This window comes from Paralichthys olivaceus, chromosome 2 (genome assembly GCF_024713975.1).
Source record: "Paralichthys olivaceus isolate ysfri-2021 chromosome 2, ASM2471397v2, whole genome shotgun sequence".
Lineage (NCBI taxonomy): Eukaryota > Metazoa > Chordata > Actinopteri > Pleuronectiformes > Paralichthyidae > Paralichthys > Paralichthys olivaceus.
In genome coordinates, this window is record NC_091094.1 from 7618064 (window position 1) to 7640443 (window position 22380).

The following is a 22380-nucleotide window of genomic DNA, read 5'->3' on the forward strand; positions in this document are numbered from 1 at the left end:
ATCGCCTTAATTTTCTCCCTCCAAGATGAAATGCTACTAATGATATATAGGCTACAATATACGTCTCAAATCAATTAGTAATAGGGACTTAAATAATTTAAAGGTTTTGTTATCCCTGACAACCCAGCACCCACGATGCCATGGTGGCGTGGCACCTTCCGCCTGATGAACTCTGCTTCTGTGCATGTCTCCCTCTTGTTTATATTAAACATGTTGTGGCTCAGATTAAAAGGTGACGATTTTGCCTGGAGGCTGTTGCTATGGAAATGCGTCCGCTATATCTATGATAGGCCATTCATGTTTGATTAATTGCTTTTTCAATGCTTCTTGGTTTGTGAGGAGAGGACCCTTAAAGAGCAAGTCCATGGAAAATGGAAAATTAATGGATTTCTATTTTTTTCTTTTTTCCCTTTTCGTTTTTCTCTCCTCTCTTATTTTTTGCAGTATTACCACTCGGTTTGCTGGGGCTGTTTCCTCATGTTTTAAGAAGTACAGCGATGGTGTTTTGAATTTTGATTGGAGGTTGGAGATTGCTGTGGATGGGGGAGGTTACAGCGTGGTTATTTGAAATGCAAAAGGAATGCCTTTGTTCATGGCTGGCTTTTGTGAGCAGCTGCTGAGGCACAGAATATAATGTCGTGTGAATATTATGAGTTTTCAAAGCAGGCCAGAGCCTCGTTCAACATTACTTTGTTGTGCATTTTTATTCTAGGAATCTACTGGGACCAATTATGATTAGAGAGCCGAGCCTTCATCTCTGAACCTCTACTTGTGTTTATCAAGACCTCATATGCTCGGGCTCTTTCAATTTTTTTTTTGCAAGGCACTAATGTGTAATGTATTATTTAACTCATAAATGTTTAAAAGAGCTAACAAATGCTAGTTCATCACTTTCTGATCTGTAAATTGCCAAACATTTCCATTTATGCCTACATTAAAAGCATCCTTTGGTCTGTGCTCATGTTGTATCCTGATGAATCTTGAAGAAAAGCTTTTGATGTGGTTGTTATTGAAGATCTTATACGACTGCTAAAAGCGACGAGTGTGATTCTGTAATCAGTCTGAAGGATGTTCTCGGTTTGAGGGTCAGTCTCCATCTGCAAGAACCAGTTTTGTTTCTGTTTTTTAACATGGCAGTAAATTCTATTTCTCTCCCTTGCACATGGTGAGGATAATATCTCTGCAAAGGGGTTGATAGGGTTCCTCATCAATGCTATTGATTCAATGATTGCTCTATCAGGTGCTCAGATTCCTGCAGGCGTCAAAACAAAAATTCATTTTCAGAAGCAGGAGCTGATGTTTTCTCCCACTTTTAGAAGAAATCAATAGAAGTTACCTTTTGCTGTAAGAGTAAGATTTACTGAAGATGTATCATTGAGATAAAGTTTAATTGTAAGTCTCATATGGAAACTGAGGAAAACTTCAAATGAACGAAAAAAGACAATAGAATATATAGAAATATAGAATAATATAGAAACATGACTTATGGCTCCTTAATAGATGATTTAACTTATTCTTGTGTGCAATCTGGCAGTGATTTGATAAATGAGTTCTCAAATCATCCAGAAATGTGTGTTATTTTTACATTGTCTCTGCCATGGTGAAACTATGACGTGTCACAGTAAATGTTGCTGTCAAAAGGAGCGGTGGTTCTGCAGCATCTCCTTTGTAAAGGATTGTCAAATGTATCTTATGCTAAAGGAAAATAAGACAGGAGTTGCTGGCGCACCTTTTCTTAGCATTTGGAGAATTTGACCAGCGCTCATCACATCTGCCACTTCGATGCTTCCAGGTCATTGCACTCATTTCGCTCAGTGGGGAATATTTCCTGAGCAGAAACGTTGCTGGCTCCATTTTAGTTTGAAAACTCCAAACTGAAATGTGCTGTAGTTTGGATGAGCAGAAACTGAGATGTTTGGAAAAGATGACGTTGACACAGCTTGATGTGATGGTGGATCGTGATCATGGTTAGTGATGGTGGATCCTGATGGTGGGTCATGATGGTGGATCCTGATGGTGGATCGTGATGGTGGTGGCAGCTGATCGTAGACTACGATTACACGACTGCTTGATAAAAAATATGCCTACTCACATATTCTACCATTAATGGTAATAACTCCTCCATTTCATTCCTCATTGCTGCTCCCTTCATCTCTATCCGGCATTTTCTTATGTATAGATAATTTAAACATTGACACACCTTTCCATTATGCTAAGAACTGTTGCTTCTAATCAATGTTGCAAAGCTATTATTTGAGCAAGCTGCCACAATTCCTGGGAGCAGCAGGATGCGCATTCCTTCCTGTTTTCATCGGCACACATATGCCCAGTGTACGTGAGCGGTCGTGTCATGTGCCTTTTCGGGCATGTTAGTATGCACGCTGATTAAAACTGATATGAAGCCAAAACACTCATGTGGGCAGAGATCGTTCATGAACTAACATGTTGTAGTATGGATGTAGCCTGTGTCTCACGAAACAAAACCCAAATTCTTCCTTCAAAATGAGACTTTGGAAACTTTCGCAGGTGCTACGTTTTCTAGAGGGTCTTGTAGTTAGCAAATACTGCAAGTTGTTTGGTTTCTATAGTTACGTTGCAGTGAGATGTGTTTCTCGGCTTCACCTGAGATGTTGTATCTTCTTATTTGTGTGAGATATTACCTATATTATTGTTTAACTGGATTTTTATAGCCATTTCCTCCACTATCAAGGTCAGTGCTGAAGTCAGGTACCAAACAGATAAACTCTGGCACAAGCCGGCTGTTTATATAGTTTGTTACTGTCTGAAGAGAAGACAGTTTCAAGAGGAAAGAGACGTTTTCTAACCACCAGCCTTGACTTTAAAACCTGTTGGAGGGTTTATTTATTTTTTGGTCTGTCTATTTTCTAGCAGACATATTTCCCTCTTTCCAATTCATCTCATTTTTTGTCAGATGTTTTTTTATTAGCTTTACACCTTTTTGTCAAATTTGATAATGTCGTCTCCACTTTCAAGTAACTGCATATTTGGCAAATTGGCAAACTTTTTTTGAGCGGAGGAGAAGATAGTAAAGCTGGTGTTCTTCTCTCACCCCAGATGCAGGAGATGGCTTTGCACCACCACCACCACCACCACCACCAACAACAGCAACACCGTCACCAGCACCCGGGCGGCGCTCATTACAACCCTGCCCATAACCACCCCCTGATAAACAGCTCACCTCCGATACTGCCCAACCCCATGAGAGCACTGTCCCAGCTGAACTCTCAGGTCAGCCGCAGTGCGCTGCCTCACGGCTCCCCCTCACCTCCCGGAAGTAAATCGGCCACACCCTCCCCCTCGAGCTCCAATCAGGAAGAGGAGATTGATCCTCATGCGAAGGTACTGATGATGTGGCGTGTGGCTTCTCTGGCTTGTAGTTGTGGAGTAGCAGGCGTGGGCTCGGCAGGGCTTTTCTGAGCTGGTTTGCATGTTAACTGCAGGTGTAGCTGTGATTCTTTTATATGGGTCCCTGGAAAACTCGTTAGAAGAGTTCTGCAGGAGCTGGAGGTTAAAACGTTAATATGTGTAAGGAATGTTGTGGTGCTATGTCATATTTGAAAAGAAAATTGCTTTGAGACATCAAGTTCATGATCGCACTGAATTTTATTACTTTTTTCTCCATTCTGAGCAGCACATTTAATTCAAAAGCAAAATTTAGGAGTCAAAAATTCACACTTGAGAGAAACAGGTTTCTTTTTGTGCAAAGATAAATTCACTGTCAATTTATTTTCCAATTACACATTTGTGACTTGTTCACAGCCCAATGCATGTTTATAAGTTAGTTGGCAAACTCTTGCACACGCATGAGACGACATGACATACTTTCCCATGATGCATTTATTGGAAATACACGCTTTTACGTATTCTAACAGTTCGATCATCAACGCAGATGCAAGGCATTGGCAGTGCTGTGGAATTTTGTTGTCCGCAGCCTGGTTTGTAACCTACCACTGCTTCATTCACAAATTGGAAGAGAACATTCATTTGCTTTATGCAAATCTGTAAAAGTGTTCACATAAATTGCCCAACAACCGATGTCTCTGTGGATTTGCTTCATTTCTATCAGGGGGAGTGTGAATGAGTGTGTAATTTAATCTGCCACGTCCGCAGTGTTTCACATTCATCTGTGTATTTAAATGATAGGTCACAGTGATACAGTATAACAAGAAGGGGGGGTCCTGTACTTTAAAAAATATATTTTCTAGCCTGTACGTCTCTGCCGTGCGTCTCACTGTGCATGTGAATAAAAATGATTACCATCGCTCCTATCAGTAAGTAATTCCATTTGCTCTCTCCAATTTATTCGGAGACCACATCAAAGCCCGGGCAGATACAGCAGGCGATTTAAAATTCCATTCACCCCTTTGCATGAAGAGTCAGAATTTATGACTTGCTGAACAACTGAAAAATAAAGATTTGAAAGGGTTCGGTAAATTCAACTATAACCGATGTTATTTTTTGACAAAGTAAAAGCAGAAAAGAAAAACTGTTGTCGGTGAGTGTGACTGTCAGTGAAACATCGCTGCAATATTCAAATGCTGACTACACAGCTATTGAGCGGAGAGATTGAGTTATGGATTTAATGAAGTTTACATGCTTCACCCAGACCCTGTGTTATAAGCATCCATCACAGATGCAATTATTCATTCCAAAGGCAGATGAATTGTTAGGCCTTGTTTCTCCATGTGACAATAAGCTGTTTCGTGTTTTCGTCTTCCAGATCACAGGTGAGAAGCGGCCATCTTCAGAGATGATGAAGCCCAAACCCAAGCCCCAAAAAAAGAAGAAGAAGAAGGATCCCAATGAGCCCACCAAGCCTGTGTCAGCCTACGCTTTGTTCTTCAGAGACACCCAGGCAGCCATTAAGGGACAGAATCCCAACGCCACCTTCGGTGATGTATCCAAGATAGTCGCCTCCATGTGGGACGGACTGGGAGAGGAGCAGAAACAGGTACATTCATCTTTTATCATCCTGTCATCGTCAATGAAATAGATTCATAGAGAATAGAGATGCTACTAAAAAAGTCAAAAGCTCAAGTACTTTCAGTTTATTATCATATATGAAAAAGAGCAAGATTAAGTCATCCCATTTTAGAAGTACTAAAATGTTTATTCAGTTATTAAAACACATGTAGATACATTTTCTTTTGATTGAATGACCAATAACCCATTCAGACCGAAGGCGCGGAATATCATTTGTTGAGAACTACAAACTCAAACCTGAGGGTTTTCTGCAGAGTTGGCACAACATTCACAAAAACTTTAACCTCTCAGCCCCTGAGGCAGATAGACATGAAATACAAAAATGCTTAAATGTTTGGCTTTCATTGTGTGGATCCTTGCCATTTCCCGAAACTCAACGAAAGTTGTACAAAAAAAACAATAAGCCTGACAAAGTTCCTCGTCTTGGTCTGAATCGTCTTCATCAATAAGATTCTGCTGTAATCTGCTTCGACAGCTACAAGTATTACAGTGAATAACGATGAATAACATCTGTGTCTGATCTTAAAGGTATATGAAGCGTCCGGTCTTTATGGGTTAGTTGTTTATCATCTCAGCTCTAAATGCATTTTCTCACTGAACCAAGCGGTTCAGGATCAGTTGTCTGGCCTGTGTCAGTCGCTTTCATCAGCTGTAGATTATACAAGAGTCAATTTAATCTTACTGAAGTTTGACCCGTGTATATGGAGCCGCAGCAACTTTCACTGCAGTTTAAATCAAGCACATCATCGGCTTCACTTCAGCATCGAACACCAACAGACGAAGTCAGAGAGGCTCCTGTGTGTTTGTGGTTAGAAATGATGGTGTGAAATGAATGGAAAATGAGACACTCTGGTGATCATGCGCAGACTCATATTTTTTAGAATATCCAGTCAGACAATAAGCCTGACACGCCTATTGGGTGTCAAATAAAAGCACCTGTCTCCATGACAAAGTGCAGCCCATTCTCCTCAGCCCCAGCCACCGTCGACGAGACCCCATCCGTGTGTGTGTGTGTGTGTGTGTGTGTGTGTTTTTCTCCCTGCAAACCTACTTTATACGCTGGACTTTGGAGGCCGTCTGTCCCTTTTATTTGCAGTTAATTTTTGCCGCCTTCACCGGGGCTCTTCACCATGAATCTTCATTTCGCCACTGACACCCTTGAATGTGAATTCCTCATTTCCTGTCCTTTTATTTATATCTGTTGCCTGGTGATTTGATCATGCTGGGAATACAAGATTAGCAATTGCCTTGTCCTTGGTTTCGCCTCAAGGACATCTGCTCCTGAAATGTTATTGTTTGTGCTTCTTAACCCTTCGTGTCCTGGTGTCTTTTTCAACTTAGATTTTGCTCCCTCTCTCCCTCTCTCTCTCTCTCTCTCTCTCTCTCCTCCTAAATGCATTCGTCCTTCACAGTTTTACCTGAGAACGCAGAGGAAGCTGACAAGAGGGCAGCTCCTCCATTAAAAATTTGCCCATTTGTTGCACCGTTCCGCGGCTAATTTTTTGATTTGTTTGTGCACTCATGTGTTTAATCAAACGTGTCACCTCACACAGCAGATAATTAACTTGAGGTAATGATGTCATTATAGAATGAAATGTACCACCCTGTCTGGGCAATAACGCTGTAATTGTCCTAATTATTCAGTCAGTGACTAGCACTGTCACTTACTCCTGCACAGCACATGGATAAACTTGATAACTGTGTATTTACAGAGTGGACCCAATGTAGCTGTAGCATTTAAATTCTCATTAAACATTTAGGTTTGCTTCTTTCGTTTAAAATTAGTCCAGTGTTTGTTCTAAACCTACCTGTTTGGAATAGGTATTTGTTGTTATTATTATTATTATTATTATAATTAATCCACTTTAAACAGTTCTATAATATACTGACTCTTTTTATTGTTTGCGTGCTGGACGTTGGGTGCAGGGCTTTTTATAAACAGTCTATGGTGCAGAGTGAAGTTAGAATTCTTTGTTCATCCTACCTGGTTTATCTGCAGTGAAGATTTTATAGTCAATGTTTTTAATGAAGTGAAACTGAATTAGCTTTATTATTTTTCACATGTGTGGCTGGTGTTATTCTGTCAAACATTGGACATTATGTACTTCTTAGTAATCGACACACTCTTCAGAACCAATTTCACAACGTTTCAAAATAAAAGCTCAGTAATTTAGCTCAATGTAAAGCGTTGGAGCAACAACACGAACATTGTGCACTTACTTTGTAGACAACTTGATACGAGGAAGTGATTCTGTGAATGTTGCTGCCATGACAGTGATCGGCCACTGAGCTCAGTCTGATGTGATGAAAGAAAAACAATCGAATCATCAAAATGATCTGGTGGCGATTTGACCGGCGGTTTGATCCAGTTGCAGACCGCCGCTGTAGCTTCGGAGGTCGTGGAAGAAAACATGTTGACCTCGGCCCACACAGGCACAGTGTCCCACCACCACTAACGGCTACAGAGTGCTGGTCACCTGTTTATTCAAATTTTATTAATACCGAACGTATCACGTGTCCAAATCACACCAAACTCAGCCGTGCACTTTCCTGGACCCTTAACAAGTGTGCAGCCGATAAGTTGAACAGTTCGAGAGATATGTGTTCCACATATACACAGACAGAAGTTTAAATGACATGAAAACATTCCATGACAAGTTTTCACTTCTTAAATACTTTCAACTTAAATCTTATAACTTCTACCCCCCAGCTCTGGTCGATGGTGTTATTCCTTTTCTTTTTTTTCCAACTCTAGCCGTCACGTCATCTCTATAGGAGGGCTGAGCTGCATTCTGCAGAATCCCAGTCAGACCCTCTGGAGCCATGCAGGAGCACCAGAATGTAAACACAACCCTTCCCCTATACACAGCTTTGTTTTAACTAGGACGTGGCCCCTGTTTCCAATTACCTGCAGTACGCTCTTCAAACACACCGTGCAGCTGAACTCACACAAAAAATGCACTGAAGGCAAAATGTTTTATCGCTGTATTTTATTTAAGAAACGATCTGTTCAGACGCCTCATTGCTGTGACTGAGTTCTTTCTGCCATTCTTTTTGTTGTGCGTTTTTTCCCCCTCTCTGTCTGTGCTGTTGTGTATTCTCCGGTGCCGTCCGTGTGTTCCGCAGAACAGAAGTATTTTTTTTTATTCATGTTAATGTTCATATTTTCCTTTTTTATTAAGACGTTCTTGTAGCTTTCGTTCTATACGGCATCTCTTTTAAATTCCCCAAAGGCCTTTGCTTTATTGTAGCAAGATCAATGCATTATTTGGGATGTGTTATTCCTCAAGGTGACGACATGTTAAAGCTGCCCCAGAAACAAAGAACATTTTTCTTGTTTTTGTTATTTAAGATTAAGATCAATTCTCTGTTTTTCTTATGAGAGAAGAAAGAAACGATGCTCGTGGACTTGGGGAGGAGGGAGGAGAGACCTTAGCTTTAATTGAGTCTGCTATGTATTAGCGAGAGGTCAGAGATAGAAGTAAACGAACGCCGTCACTTTGTTTAAGAGACACACTTTGATATTAAACTGCTCATGCCGAGGCTAAGTTTTAGTTTCTGTTCGACAGAACCGCAGCGTCTGTTTTTTACAGTTTTCTTCTGCTTGCTTCTCCTTTTACATTCAAATGTTTGTTTCCTCCTTTTTGATTTGAAATTGTTGCCTCCTTCTCTCCTCCCTTTCCTTTCCTCTCCTGGGTCCTCTCTTCCTACCTCCTTTCTCTTCTTTTTTCCTCACATTACTCCTTTTCGCCCTTTCCTGCCACTCTTGTCTTCCCCCCTCTTTTCTCTCAATGTCCATTCCTTTCCTTTTTCTCCTCCCCTTTCTGCCCCCTCCTCTTACTGGTGTCCTCTTTTCTGGTTTCTTTCCTTCTCCTTTAGTTTCTTTTCTTTGCCTTTCGTCCTCTTATCCTTTTCCTCTCCTGTCCACACTTCCCGTTTGTTTCCTGCTCGTCTAACCAGTTGCGCTGTCTTTCCAGGCGTCGGGGTAATCACTCCCTTCAGTGTCGGCGGGGTGCAGCGTTATTGTCTCCTGTAATTAACTGGTTATCAAACAAGAACATTTCATTAAGGTACAATTAGAGGCTAATTCAGGCGGGACACCTCTGTGTCAGGATTACGATGGAGGCATATGCTCTCCCCTCGCAGCTTTGTTATTTTTAATTCATACTGACCTGCAGCCTCATGACGGCTTCAATTGCTAATGAATCCACTCACTTTGGAATAATTAGACATCCTTAGGCATGGTAATTTATTTAAAAGTATCCGTCGTTGCGCGACTCATTAGCCGTGTTAAATTAATTTGAAATTGAAGTAGTTTGGGGTTCATTAAAGAGGCAGCCACGGCTCTATCAATATTTAAGGGGTGAGCGGTAAGGTCGTCACTTCTGTTGTGTTTTTTTTTTACCTTTCCTTCTAGGTATTTTCTGGAAACATTTCATAGAGTGCTGAATTCAAGTCTTCTGAAATATCTGGGTTCTGTCCTGGAAAGGAAATAATAATGACAATGATGGAAATAGGGATGAGTGAGGGGACGTCAACTATTGGAGCTTGGATATCCATCTTCATCCTGGTCTGTTTGTTGTTGTGTGAACGTCTGTTTGTTTATTGACTGCATGTGTTAGCGGCTGCCTGCCTGTGTGCATTCAGCAACGCATGAATGCTTAATGGTTATTCTACCCCACCTCTTTGAAAGAAATGACCCCGTCCATGGGAACCACTGACTGTCTCTCATTGAGGATCAGTAATTACCCCACTGCAATCACTCACACACACACACACACACACACACATTTCTTCATATTAAAATGCTCCAGAGGGGAGCTGAGATCTGAGTCTTCCTCATCGATTTAAGAGTGGACTTTTGCGACTTGTTTTCCCTGCATCAAAAAGGCAATGGCATCCATAAAGAGCCCGTAAGTGACATGTGATGACATTAACTCCGATTCCCCGTCTTAACGCATCATTTGAGGTTTTTCTGAAGCCTTTAGATTCCTGCTTTGCTGATGCTGTTTTGAATTCTTTTTATTTATTTATTTTTCTTTCTTCCTCGTCTGAATGATTTGCTGGGACATCGGCTCTGATTAAGAGACGAGCAACAGAGTGAAAAGCAGTCCACAAAATGACAAACAGGTTTTCTCTCCTGATTGAGCACCATAACACTTCAAACTCCATTTTCGGTTATTCTGCACAAGCTTTCCTGGCATTTCATTCGGGACATTTTGGAAGCAATAAATGATTCTGGGGCAGCAGCGTCATGCAGATGGTCAAAGCTCCTTGACTTGATAACGGTGTAATGAATGCATTCGATATGTCTTTCATCGCTGGGCACCCTGTCCGGTCACACAATCACACCATGACTCCCAAAATCTCATCCACATCAGTCAGCATGGACCACAGGGTCATTTTAGCCTTTGGCATCACCTTGTAATCAATCGTTGTTGTTGTTGTTGTGTTTGCTCCTGCAGAGCTACAAGAGGAAAACGGAGGCTGCGAAGAAAGAGTACCTGAAAGCCCTGGCCGCCTACAGAGCCAGCCTGGTTTCCAAGGTAACTGCGGGGGTCACGTCTTTGATATACATGGGTCAGCGGCGATATAAGGGATGATAAATTAGACAGAGAATTCCTCTCACTCTTATTCCATGAAAAGGGTCCACTTGCTGCACGGAGAGAGGTTTGTATGTTTGTGAGTGTGTGTGTGAGTGTGTGTGTGTGTGTGTGTGTGTGTGTGTGCTCAGAGGAGAACAGTGAACATTAGACCCCAAACACACCCGATTTGCAACCTGGGGAGAAATAAAAATTAACAGTACATGTCTGCATGTGTGTGTGTGTGTTTGTGTGTGCATGTGTGTGTGTGCGTGCTGAACAGTGTGCACATGGTGTAAGAGCAGAAGTGGACATTACCTATCATTTGCTGTCCTCCTGGTGTGTCTGTCCTCCCTGATGGGCCTCTAATGTGTTGGCTGAGCTTTACTCACACCCACTGCTCCCTCTTTGCTTCAGGTTTGCTCCAGTTGAGAACATTAATGCATTTCTATCAGCTTGTGTAAAAGCCTCATCCACATCGTGAAAGGTCTTATTTTTCTTCAGGCGTTAATATGAAATGCCCCCGACAACACTCCTTACATCTGCGAAGGATTTTTTTCACAGTGCGCTGGTGTTTCTGTTCAATCGCTGCGTTTTCATTTCTAAGTTCCTGCATTGTTTTCTAAACACAGCTCTAAATTGCATTAGCATATACCAAGCTCCTCCCCTCTCGCAGTTCCTCCTTCCTCCCCACTCGGCACGGTGCCACACTTCCTCTCCTGCTCATGGGCCAAAAACAAGCACCTTGATTAAGGCATGAATAGTTAATTCATCAGCCTTTTCACTGAGGCATACTTTACAACTGAAAAGACCATTCTCATCTCTTGTCTTTGCTGGTGCAATTACACATTCACGTCAGAGCTCCTATACAGAGACTTGATTGATACTATATGTTGGTAGATTGCCAGTCAAAAAAAACTTACACAAAAATAAACCGATCTGAATGCAGGCCTGAATCTCATGATTCAACACGACTCTCTCTCTCTTTCTGTTACCAATGAAGGAGTCTTTTCAAAGTGAATGTGGGGGGGGGGGTTGTAGGAATTAGAGGTAATTGGAGCATCATTTGAAGGATTCACATCCTCGGCGTGCACCTGTTGCCTTTTTGTTTTGTGACGCATGTCAGCTTGTGAAAAAAAAACTGAAGTGTGATTGCTGTAGGTCGTGGCACTTCTCGTCCTCATTTAATAACAAAAAAATAGTGCATAATGTGATATTTAAAAAATGTTTAAATTCCACAGATTTATTAAACGCTTCATTAAACTGTCTTCAAACAAACATATAGAAATTGTTCATAAACAGTTCCTCTAACAAATATGAAATCCTTTTATTACAATATGAAGTCCCTTCTGCCAACAGACCATTTCTTTAGTATTTAATTTTCCACTTGACCCAGCAGAAATGTGTGTCCCTCTGCTTTATCCATCCCTCCATCCTGTTCCATTGATTATTTCAGGGGTTTGGAGGGATGGATGTGAGCCATTACTAAACAGCAGACTGTCACAGATCACCTCAGCCAGTCTGACAGTAAATGAGAAACACTGGATGTATTGCACTCCACACACACACACACACACACACACACACAAACACACACAACATCTCATGAAAGAGCAGAGGACAGGAAGAGAGCTGCAAAATAAATGGGTGTGCATGTATATGTGTGTGTGTGTGTGTGTGTGTGTGTGTGTGTGTGTGTGTGTGTTTGTGTGTGTCTGTGCAGCTTCAACAGGTCTTTCTGTAGAATAATTAAAGACAATAAAATCTGAAGTGACCATGGGAAGCATTATTTACAATGATTAAAAAGATGTTACGGTGATGAATAGTGCTCAGCATGTACAGCACAGTAAATACTGACATTTAAAACCACATTTTCATATCAAATACACGAAGAGGAGCCATTCATTGAAGTGATTGTCTTTGTATTTGAATTTGCCAGTGCCAGCTGCTCCTCTCTTTGCATCAGTGACATATTGTTTTGAAACCCTCCCCTGAGAGGATCGTCTCTGTGGGAATGAGGAGGAGCAGCAGTTGGCGCTGTGGGGCAGTTTTATCATCCAGTGTCCATCAGCTCTCTCAGCTGTCACATGCATGATCCTGTACCATGCAATGATGCTCATCACATATTTTTACCTTTCAGAAATCTGTTCATGCACAGAGTCAGTTACTGATTCTGCAAAACTATACAGCTGATTTACAACTAAAGAGAAACAACACAAATACACAAATACATGTACATAATAATATATACAAGTGGTACAAATCTGCATTTCAATAAAGGATTAAGTTGCACTTTGTGTTAATCCACAAACTCATTCATTATTTGAATTCTTATCTTTTATAACCACTTCATTCTTCTCTATTCCTTGGCCACGATTTCTCACAGTAATAATAACATAGTGTTCGGAATTTGCTGAAGTTTTGAGACATAGCTTCATCGATATGGTCAAGTACATACAAGGAATCTACTGTAACTCCAGTTTAACATTGCTCTCAGTAAAACCCAGTATAGCTGTATCTCATAGATAAAGATACAACAATTAAGTCAAACATTTTTACAAAAATATGTATTTAAATTATAGTGGTGGGTGGTACGAGCTGTACTTTACAATATTATGTTAAGAGAAAGAAGAAAAATAATATGCAGTATATTTGAAATGATCAAAATCATAAAACTACACACACCATGAGCATAAATCCAATAATCCCTCAATGATCCTGAAAACTGTGTGAGCACAGATATTATCCTTAAAGGCCAAAAGTAACGTTACAATGAGTTTAACCGTTTTCCTCCTCCTCTCTCCCGTGTAGACGTATAACGACCCAGTGGAGACAAAAAGTGCCCAAACGAGCCAGGCCTCTCCACACATGATGCCAGCCAACCCGCCCCTGTACAGCGTGCCACATCCTCCCCAGCCGTCGTCACCCTACCTGGGGCCCGGGGCCTTCCCTCTCACCGACCTGCAGAGCTACGCAGGACACGCCCCCCGCCACACCCTGTCGCAGACGCTCAGCCAATCGCAGATGCTGCCCAGCATTAGTGCCTCTCCCCCTTCCTCCTTCCAGATCAGCCCCCCACTTCACCCCCACCAGCAGCTCTCCCTGCACCAGAGCTCGCTTCTCAACCAGCCTATCCGCATGCAGCAGGTCCAGTCCCAGCCAATCATCCCTCACCAGATGGGGCTGCAGGCCTCTCTTCACTCCCCGCCTCATGGGCAGCAGGTAGAGTAACAAACAGAGACACGCCTCCTGCTGCGGAACCTCTCTGACGCTAAGAGTCGGGCTTAATTGTCGGTCTTTCCCCAGGGTTTCTCCCACCTCCAGTCAGAGTATCAGAAGAGTATTGGTGGTTCCCAGTCTCCAGGAGCCCCTGGTCCTGGTCCAGGCCCTGGAGTGCCTCAGGGCCACGACTGGGACGGTGAATACTGCAATCGGGAGTGTGGCAACCACTGCAGGTCAGTGGCTTTTATTTGCATCCCCCGTTTTCCACAATAACCTTTGTTACAGCAACCCATCAACTCACACAGCGTCGGATAGGAGAGAGATGAACTGAGAGCAACCAAGTTTTATTTACTGTACTATAAATATATATATATATATATATATATATATATGAAGTGCATACCTCCACCAAGGCCCAACAGTCCAATTAAGTTGCACCAAAGTTCACACACTCATAGATATCAAATAATGTTTTTTATCATGATCCGTGAACTATTCCCTGAGATATTGGTATAAATGTCAAAAACCGCCCTCGCAAAGTTAAAGAAGTGAAAAAATATTCCTTGAGTTGCCCCTTCATCCGGATTTGCGCCAAAATTTCTTTCTTTTCTTTTCCGATGTTGCGTCGTTACCCCCCCGAGTCTTGTGGCAATCAATTCATTAGTTTTTGTGAAATCTTGCTGACAAACAAACCAGGACAAAAATAGTCAAATTATTGAAAGAATGGAAGTCATGTGTTTACAACAGCTTTTCTGGTTAGATTCATAAGAAACTCAAACGTTTGTGGAACTCCTTTCGAGATAAACATATATTGTCACGTCAGTCTCTCACACGTCTTTCACAATATAAGCAGTGAGAGGTGTCAGCTGTGTTGCAGTGAGACAGGGGAGACAGCTGGAGAGGTAATGGTGAGATAATAGAGCTTGTCATGTGTTTGTCAGGCAGCAGTGGAAAGAAAAAAAACAGATGTTCCTAACATGAGTTTTCACTGTTATTGTACTAAATGGTTTGGCAGGCTGAGCCGTCCTGCTGCACTGGAAGATATAAGCACCGGGAAATGATCGGTTTATCAACAGAGCTCGGTCAAAGTGAGGCTACATCCATACTACAACGTTTTCATTTGAAGACGCACAAACTCTGCTATGGTCTCGTCTGGAGTCGACTCCAGAGTTTTAGAGCCGCTACAGCAGAGTGCAGGAAATGCACTGTTTTTAGTTTGACAACTCCAGGGCTGGATTTAGATCTTAGATATCTTCATCATTGTTTATTGGGTCTTTTCGTTGACGATGTAGCCTTCGCTGATCGCCAGGCTCCCGTCACATGACCATTCAATAACCCACTCATCTTGGATACCAGTGTAGAACGCAACATGAACAATCGCCCCTTATTCACGAATCACAATTTGTCTCATTGGGCTTAACGAGGTGTGACATCCTCTGTTCTTAACACTTAACAAGAATAAGGACAAACAAACAAAAAATATTAACAGGGAAAAAACATAGAAACCTCAGAGTGACTCACATAAGGTTCAAAGGCTTTTCCCTATATAAATATATATATACATATATATATATATATATATATACATGACGGACAGATGTGCAACAGATGCTGCTTGTAACTGACCACATCAACAGAACAACAGTATTTACGACATTGATTAGAGGAAAGGCTTTGTTCAGTTAAATTCAGCATTTTACAACAATACAACTTTTTACATGTGGAGGAAATTAGATTTTAACTGCTCATGTGAGAATCTGGGTTTTTGCAAATGAAAACAGTCGGAGAAAAATGTTTCTCCACCTTTTTCCTTCGAATCTAACCTGTGTCCGTCTCTGTCTCCCTGTGCAGTGGCAGCATGATAGGCAGGGACAAGCCACTCTACCTCACCTGAAACTGAAGATCTCTGTCAACAAATACGACACCGAGGAGTCTACTGTCACCCCCCCCCCCCCCCCCCCCATCAACCATCCCCCTCTCCCCTTTCTCCTTCTCCTCTGATGCACACACATAACATACACACAGTGCACACTTAACATACAATTACACACTCCCACATACAAACACACACACATTCTGCCTCCCAGACACCATCACACACCACCACCTTTATTTGTCAATGTAACTATTATTATTTTGTTTCTCAGTTTCTAGAAGAATTTGTGACCGGAGTTTTTTGACTAGATGACTACTGTCTGTACCACTTAATGTATTAGCAGTCCTCTCGCTGTTTAAATTTGCCAAGCACTTACGAAGCGACGCCCCCCACCCCACCCCTTTCCTTCCCCTCCTCTGTCTGAGTTGTGCGTCTGTGCCCTCTCGGAGACAGACCGGGCCGCTGAGCACTCCTCTGCTATGTCACAGTCCCCTCAGGGGCCACATCCAGCTTTAATTAGAATGAGAAGAATTAAAAAAAAAAAAAAAAAAGACTCTTCCTCTTCTTTAATCATTTTCATTTCCTTTTTTGTATTTTCTTTACCCCCTTATTTTGTTGTTGTTATTGTTGTCGTTGCTGTTTTATTTATTTCTGGCTTGCAAAATTGTTCCTCTTCTGTTTTTTTGGGGGGGCCCTGTGCTGTAGAGAAATATTAACTTCTAGTAGGTTCAGCACGGGCCTTGATGTTATGGTAGCTTTGCTTAAGGGCCTGCAAATTAATATGAAAAAGCTTGGGTGGGGGAGGAGAAACAAAACAAAAAGAATCTTTTTTTAATATTAAAGACCTGTTTCGGGTCTACTGAGCTGTCACAGTGTGATTGTAAATATCACTTTTATGGGATCAGATTGGGAATTGGAAGTCCAGATAGATTTGTCTCTTCTTTAATATTACATGTAAGTCATTGTGTGTGTGTGTGTGTGTGTGTGTGTGTGTGTGTGTGTGTGTGTATGGATGCACGTGTGTGTGTGTGGACGTTAGAATGTACCCCATTCATAGCGCACGCAGTTGAGAGCGTGCACGGACCCACGTGCACGGGAGCGTTTCGGTGTTTCAGAGTCTCTTTCCCGTGAATTTTAACAGCTGTGTGCAGCTGGATTTCAGAGGAGTATTTCACACTCTCATTCCTGCATTAAATCTGTGCTCACTGGTGTGTTTTTTTTCCAATAAAGTTCAATCTAAAACTGAATACACAATATGTGTCCTGCAGATCATTAAATGGAAAGAGCCAGGAGAGAGATAGAGAGGAAGGACACGCAAAGAGAGACAGAAAACGCCAGGAGATAAAATGAGATATAATGTTGCAGGTGAACAAAAAAAAAAGAAAAAGATATTACCTCAAGACACCCCCCCCCACCCCCCCTCGCCCTCCCTCGCTCCCTCGCTCCCTCTTCTTATTTTGTCTGACCATGATGTCGATTCTCGTCTCCTCGACATGCAGAAGTGAAGTAATGGAACATGTGAATGGAGCCATCACATCCACATTACAGTGATTTTTATAAGTTTCTAGTCGGTGTTTGGTTGTGTTGATCTCATCTTTTTAACTCTCGTGTGATTAACAGAAATGCATTTTGCTGACAAAGACATCTGTTCTCATCTCTTTACTCTGTAGCATCGATCCACTTTTAGTTGTTACAGAACTATAACATTCTAAGTTGTGTAAAAATAAAAAACCCTGCCAATTGTAGTTATTTTATTTGTAAAGCCAGTAACGATAAATATTTTAAATGGTTATCAATATATTGTTTTTTTGTTTTTTTTTTCGCTAGTTGCCCATCAGCCATTTGACAGGTTTTTCTTATTTATGAAAGAAATTAGATCACTTTTGCTTCTTACAATGGAGGTGTATTTTTATTCTTAATCTATTGTTTTGTTTCCTTTGGTTTGATATAAAAAAAAAATGATGATGACCACAGTAATTATTATTTCTTTCTTTTTTTACATTTTGGGTGCTGCTCCTTTCTTTCCTTGCCAGCAGCATCTGTTTGTGTCACAACGCTTCTTTAATTTCAAACCTGCATAATAAAAAAAGTGAAAAAGTGAGAAAATGCCTTATGTCTCTTAATTTCCCTGCAGACGTTGTTTAATTTCTTGTCCTGTTTTCACTCTAACTGGACGATCACACTTTGTTTTTTAAAGACGCGGTAATCGTCGTTTTAAAGATCCGCCAACACCCACAACTCTCTGTACCTCACAGTGTATTCGCACTGAAGAGGGTCACATTTGTATCCTATATTTATATTTAGCTCAGGGCTCCAATGGCATTACCTAATTAGCCGTGGATGCAGTCGACACCAGCCAGTAAACTATCTTAACAAACAGGAGAGCAGATGCGAGAAGAGGTTTTTTTTTTCATCTTTGCTTGTGAAAGTGGTGCATCGTAGGCGTCTAGTGTGAGATAAAGAGAACAGAGAAATGCAATGTGCACACAAACTCAGGCAACCGTCCAAGTACTGATTTTACCCCAATTGCACACAAGTCTTCTTAGAGACTCAGCGAGAGAGAGAGGGAGAGAGAGAGAGAGAGAGAGGGAGAGAGAGACAGAGAGAGATTGAAATGGAACTGTCACGATCCCTCCGTTCAATGTTTTATTCATTCTACGTCTGCCTCCTGTCTCTTCTTCAATAGTATTGAATTGGCAAATAGATCATTATTGGACAATTGGAAAACCTGCCACTTTGTGATATGACACACATTATATGAAAATCACAGTCATACATTGTTAATGCAGTGGCAGATAAAAGAGGTTTGGGGAGCACACAGCTCGGTGTCTGTGCCGCCTTTTGTGTCGCGCGTACAATCGTGTGTTTGTATGAATTTGTGTGTGTGTGTGTGTTTCTTCTTTTTCTGTGTTCGGGGTGTTGCCTGTCCTCTTTAGGTGTAAGTATCTTGTACACACATTATAACAATAGTCCACTTCTTCTTTCTTATTTTCAGACAAGATGGCTTTCCCTTCGCTACACATTCTCCTCAGTACACAGCCGCTGTCGATAGTAATACTGTAGTAAATACTGCGAGGAGACAGTATCAATTTGACACCTCTGTCAGCGCCCCTTAATCCCATCCCTCGTCTCCGAGTCAAAGTCGTGGGGCCGACGGAGAATGAAAAGCTACGATTTATGGCGGAGGATGCCATTGAGAAGAGGTGAACTCATTGGTCTTGTTGGTTTCCGTAGATTTGAAAAGACCACTGCAGCAACAAAATGGACGACATCAATAACAGCGGGCTGGTTGACAAAGACGAGGTCAGAGTGGCGTCCATGTGGAAGACAGCAGAGTGAGAGTGATGCAGACTGACCGGAAACTCACTGTTTAAATCACTTTTCACTCTCTACTTGTATTTTATGTTTTTACTCATGTGAGTTTTTACTTCAGCTCATTATATATAAACAGAATAAAACTTGATTTTAAATCCTCTCAGTCATTTTGGACCCACGTTACTTATGTGATCGTATATTTTACATTTAACAACGATGGAATTAGTGTTATAAACTGTGTCAGAGGCAGCCACTCATTACATTTATAGTTCATTCATGTTGGTAGTTAGTTATCAAATGATTATTGAGCGTGTTTTTAGATGAAGAACAGGTGGTCCACCTCGGTGTGTGCCGTTTGTGGACTCGTGAAAAATTTCCATCACCAACAGGCTTGTTAAGATCCACCCAGTCTGATTCTGTTTTATTTTTCTAAATGTTCATTGTTGTGGCGGAAGCGGCGCAGCATCACTGATCCTCATGTGAACATCACACTGACAAAAACCAGGTAGCTCAGGCAGTTCTGTGCTTTGACTCGAAACTGATGCAGGCCAGATGGTCAGTGCTGCAGCCCAACTGGAGGCTCATGCACGCTTTGAATACCCAACACATCAAGCTGCACGAGCAAAACATTTCAGTTGCAACTTTGGTGCTGCGGTGGAGCAGCAACCAGCAGGAAACGTGGGTGGTTTTAACAAGAAACTGGTTTCGATTTTTGCTCACAATCAGTTATGGTTTCTTTTTTAATGCTGACAGAACTGCACGAGATATGAAAACACAATACTGTCTGCAGAGTTTTGAACAATAAGCCAAAAGTAAATTAATTATTTCTACAGAATTAACTATGCAGTACTTTTTTTTATTTTAATATTTAGCAACTTGGAAAAAGAGTGTTTCATGGCTCGTGTTTTTTGTAACTTGACAGTGGCAGTTTCGTATTTACGTACACACTACACATAAAACACTGGAACAAACCAAGGGTGTGAAAATGCAATATAAGACATAAGACATAAGGTGAGGAACAAAACCAACTTGTGGTTTCCCCCCTATCGATAATTGGTAATCCAGCGCGCATGCTTTGTAAACTTTCACAGATATTACCTTGTGGCCTGCGCTGGCCAGATATAATGCATTTCCTGTTTGAAGTTGTTTTATTGTCTTCGAAACAACCACAGGCACAATTTCCCTCCATGTGAAATTCCCCTCAGACTCAAAGTGAAACATCAGGTAAAGAATTTCTTTATATGACTCGATTAAACCAAATTTGAATTAATGTCTCAATATCACTTCAGTAAAATTTTATATACATATATATATATATATATATATATTAACTTTGTGTACAAAGTCACTGCTGATGGAGATATCACACTCAATTTTCCATTTTATGTTAAATAAAAATGAAAAGAAATAAATCATGTAGTATTATTTACCAAAGCCCACAACAACTCTATTTGATATTTCTCTGACAGAGCTGTCTCATGTGTTATACAATAACACTCGTGTTTGGAGCGATACACCCACAGACTATTATCACTGAGGTTTTAACGTGTTTCAGCTGATTGTTTTGATTCGGTCTCACAGGGTTGTTTTCATCAGGCAGCTGTTTTCACTGAAAAACCAACTGTACCTGCTCGGCACCAAACAACAAAAGTTAATGAGGAACAAGCAGCTAAAGAGACAGATATTTGTCTGAGGAGTCAAGAGACCAAAACAGAGAAAAGAGACGATATCAGCCTTGAGTTAGTTAAGTTATTAGAAAGGGATTTTAAATAAAAGATCGTTTTGATCTGTACAGTCTTTGCCAGACATGAACTCCGGAAAATGTCAGGACGATGGGCTCCAGACTTTGTGAGGACTTTCATTAGAACTCAGCAGGAGATTCTCCGATCAGATACAAAACCACAGGGAAATCTCCGCAGCGTGCACGTGAGGGCTCGCTCCTGCAGAGCATGAAGGGGGCCGGGCATGTTGTTTTAATTCTGCTGCAGACATCACATGTTGTTGTTCACGGCACATCGACATGTGCGTTGGTCCTCATCACTGAAAGCTTTTGAATCTCGTTGTCTTTGCCAGTTCACATCTTCATCTGCATCTTCTTTGTGTAGGACTCCTCTTTTTCATCGGCATGGTGTTTTGCGTCCATTCTGCGTTAGAAGCTCCACCAACTCTCTCACGTGGAATCCCCTGAATCTGTATTCTTACATGGGCTCAATCAGACTTTTTATGAGGGGGCTGGCAGGTAGAACCTCGCAGATTGTACGCAGCCTCTGACTCGGACGTTTGCGTTCTCACATCGAGGCTGTCAGGAGATTCTCCAGTGCTCAGTGCATGACTGGAAGCAGCTTAGTGACATGTTGGCTATGTAGGTATATATGCTACGTCAACTTAAAAGGTAATTAACATTTTTTGTTTGTCGCTTGTTTCTACTACCCCAAGAGACAAAAAAATGCAGGTTTTGATAAAATAATAAATATTATTATTATTATTAGAAGAAGAAGAAGAACACACAATGATGGGGCACTTAGAAGCAAAAGCTGCAATTTCTAACTTAGAATATTCAAGGTATCATCGATTTAACCAATAATATTCCAATGATACCAAAAATGTTGCATCATTTAAATTCCAGTTGCCCATTCATGTCTTATCATTGGTGAGTTATTGAATGTGAGGTATTCTAGATTAAACCAGGCTTGATGTCATCGTCTTTGTTTCTCCAGAGGAAGTTCTTCTTTTATCGTGAGCACGCAGACTGGACATTCCTGTTTTTTGTAACGTATTGTGTCGAATGAATGGGATTTATCAGAAGTTGTACGTGTCCAGCAGATTGCTCGCCCGCAAAGAGAAAGTGGTGTGAACGGGCTGATGCTGCACTTCTGATCTTTATGGAAACTGTGGTTAGAGCTGTAAGCAAATGGTGGCCAGACGAGAGGCTAGTTTCATTACAAGTGAAGTGTACCTCTCTCTCTCTCGCTCTCTTTCCCACACTCACACACACACTAAAGCTAGGGGCTGTGCAGGGGAGCAGGAGCTGCAGAGAAACTACAGTGCTTATACTGACTAAGAGGTAAAATAATAGTGACTCACATTTCTCCATCTCAGCAGTTTTTTAAATCTTGACTTGAAGTGGAGATGAGTCAGACTGAGAGCCACACACATGACTATTTTCTCATCACCCCTGCAGTCGTCTGTGAAAGTCAGGTCTCTCTGTGCCCTGGATCACCTCACAAACCAGAGCCGCACACACACAAAACGGGACCAGCCATACGCAGTCATTTCAGATGTTTGTTAAACACAGCAGCTGCTCTATTTGAGCAATATCGCCCACACATGCTGCACCTCAGATCCTCCAGTAATTGCATGTTGGAGAGAGTGTGAGAGAGA

At 41.5% G+C, this 22380-nt stretch overlaps 1 protein-coding gene across 4 annotated transcripts in view; it reads left to right on the forward strand.

Moving 5' to 3' along the window:
* Positions 1–17790, forward strand: part of tox2 (TOX high mobility group box family member 2) — a 110477-nt gene extending 92687 nt beyond the window's left edge. For 3 of the 4 annotated variants that reach the window (XM_069533928.1, XM_069533913.1, XM_069533921.1), the window contains 6 exons: positions 3076–3360; positions 4742–4972; positions 10470–10550; positions 13398–13808; positions 13893–14041; positions 15660–17790. In XM_069533928.1, coding sequence (XP_069390029.1) covers positions 3076–3360; positions 4742–4972; positions 10470–10550; positions 13398–13808; positions 13893–14041; positions 15660–15702 — 1200 coding nt within the window. In that variant the 3' untranslated portion in view covers positions 15703–17790. The remainder of the gene's footprint in view (positions 1–3075; positions 3361–4741; positions 4973–10469; positions 10551–13397; positions 13809–13892; positions 14042–15659) is intronic. The other variant, XM_069533932.1, reaches the window with a different exon arrangement.
* The last annotated feature ends 4590 nt before the right edge of the window (positions 17791–22380 follow it).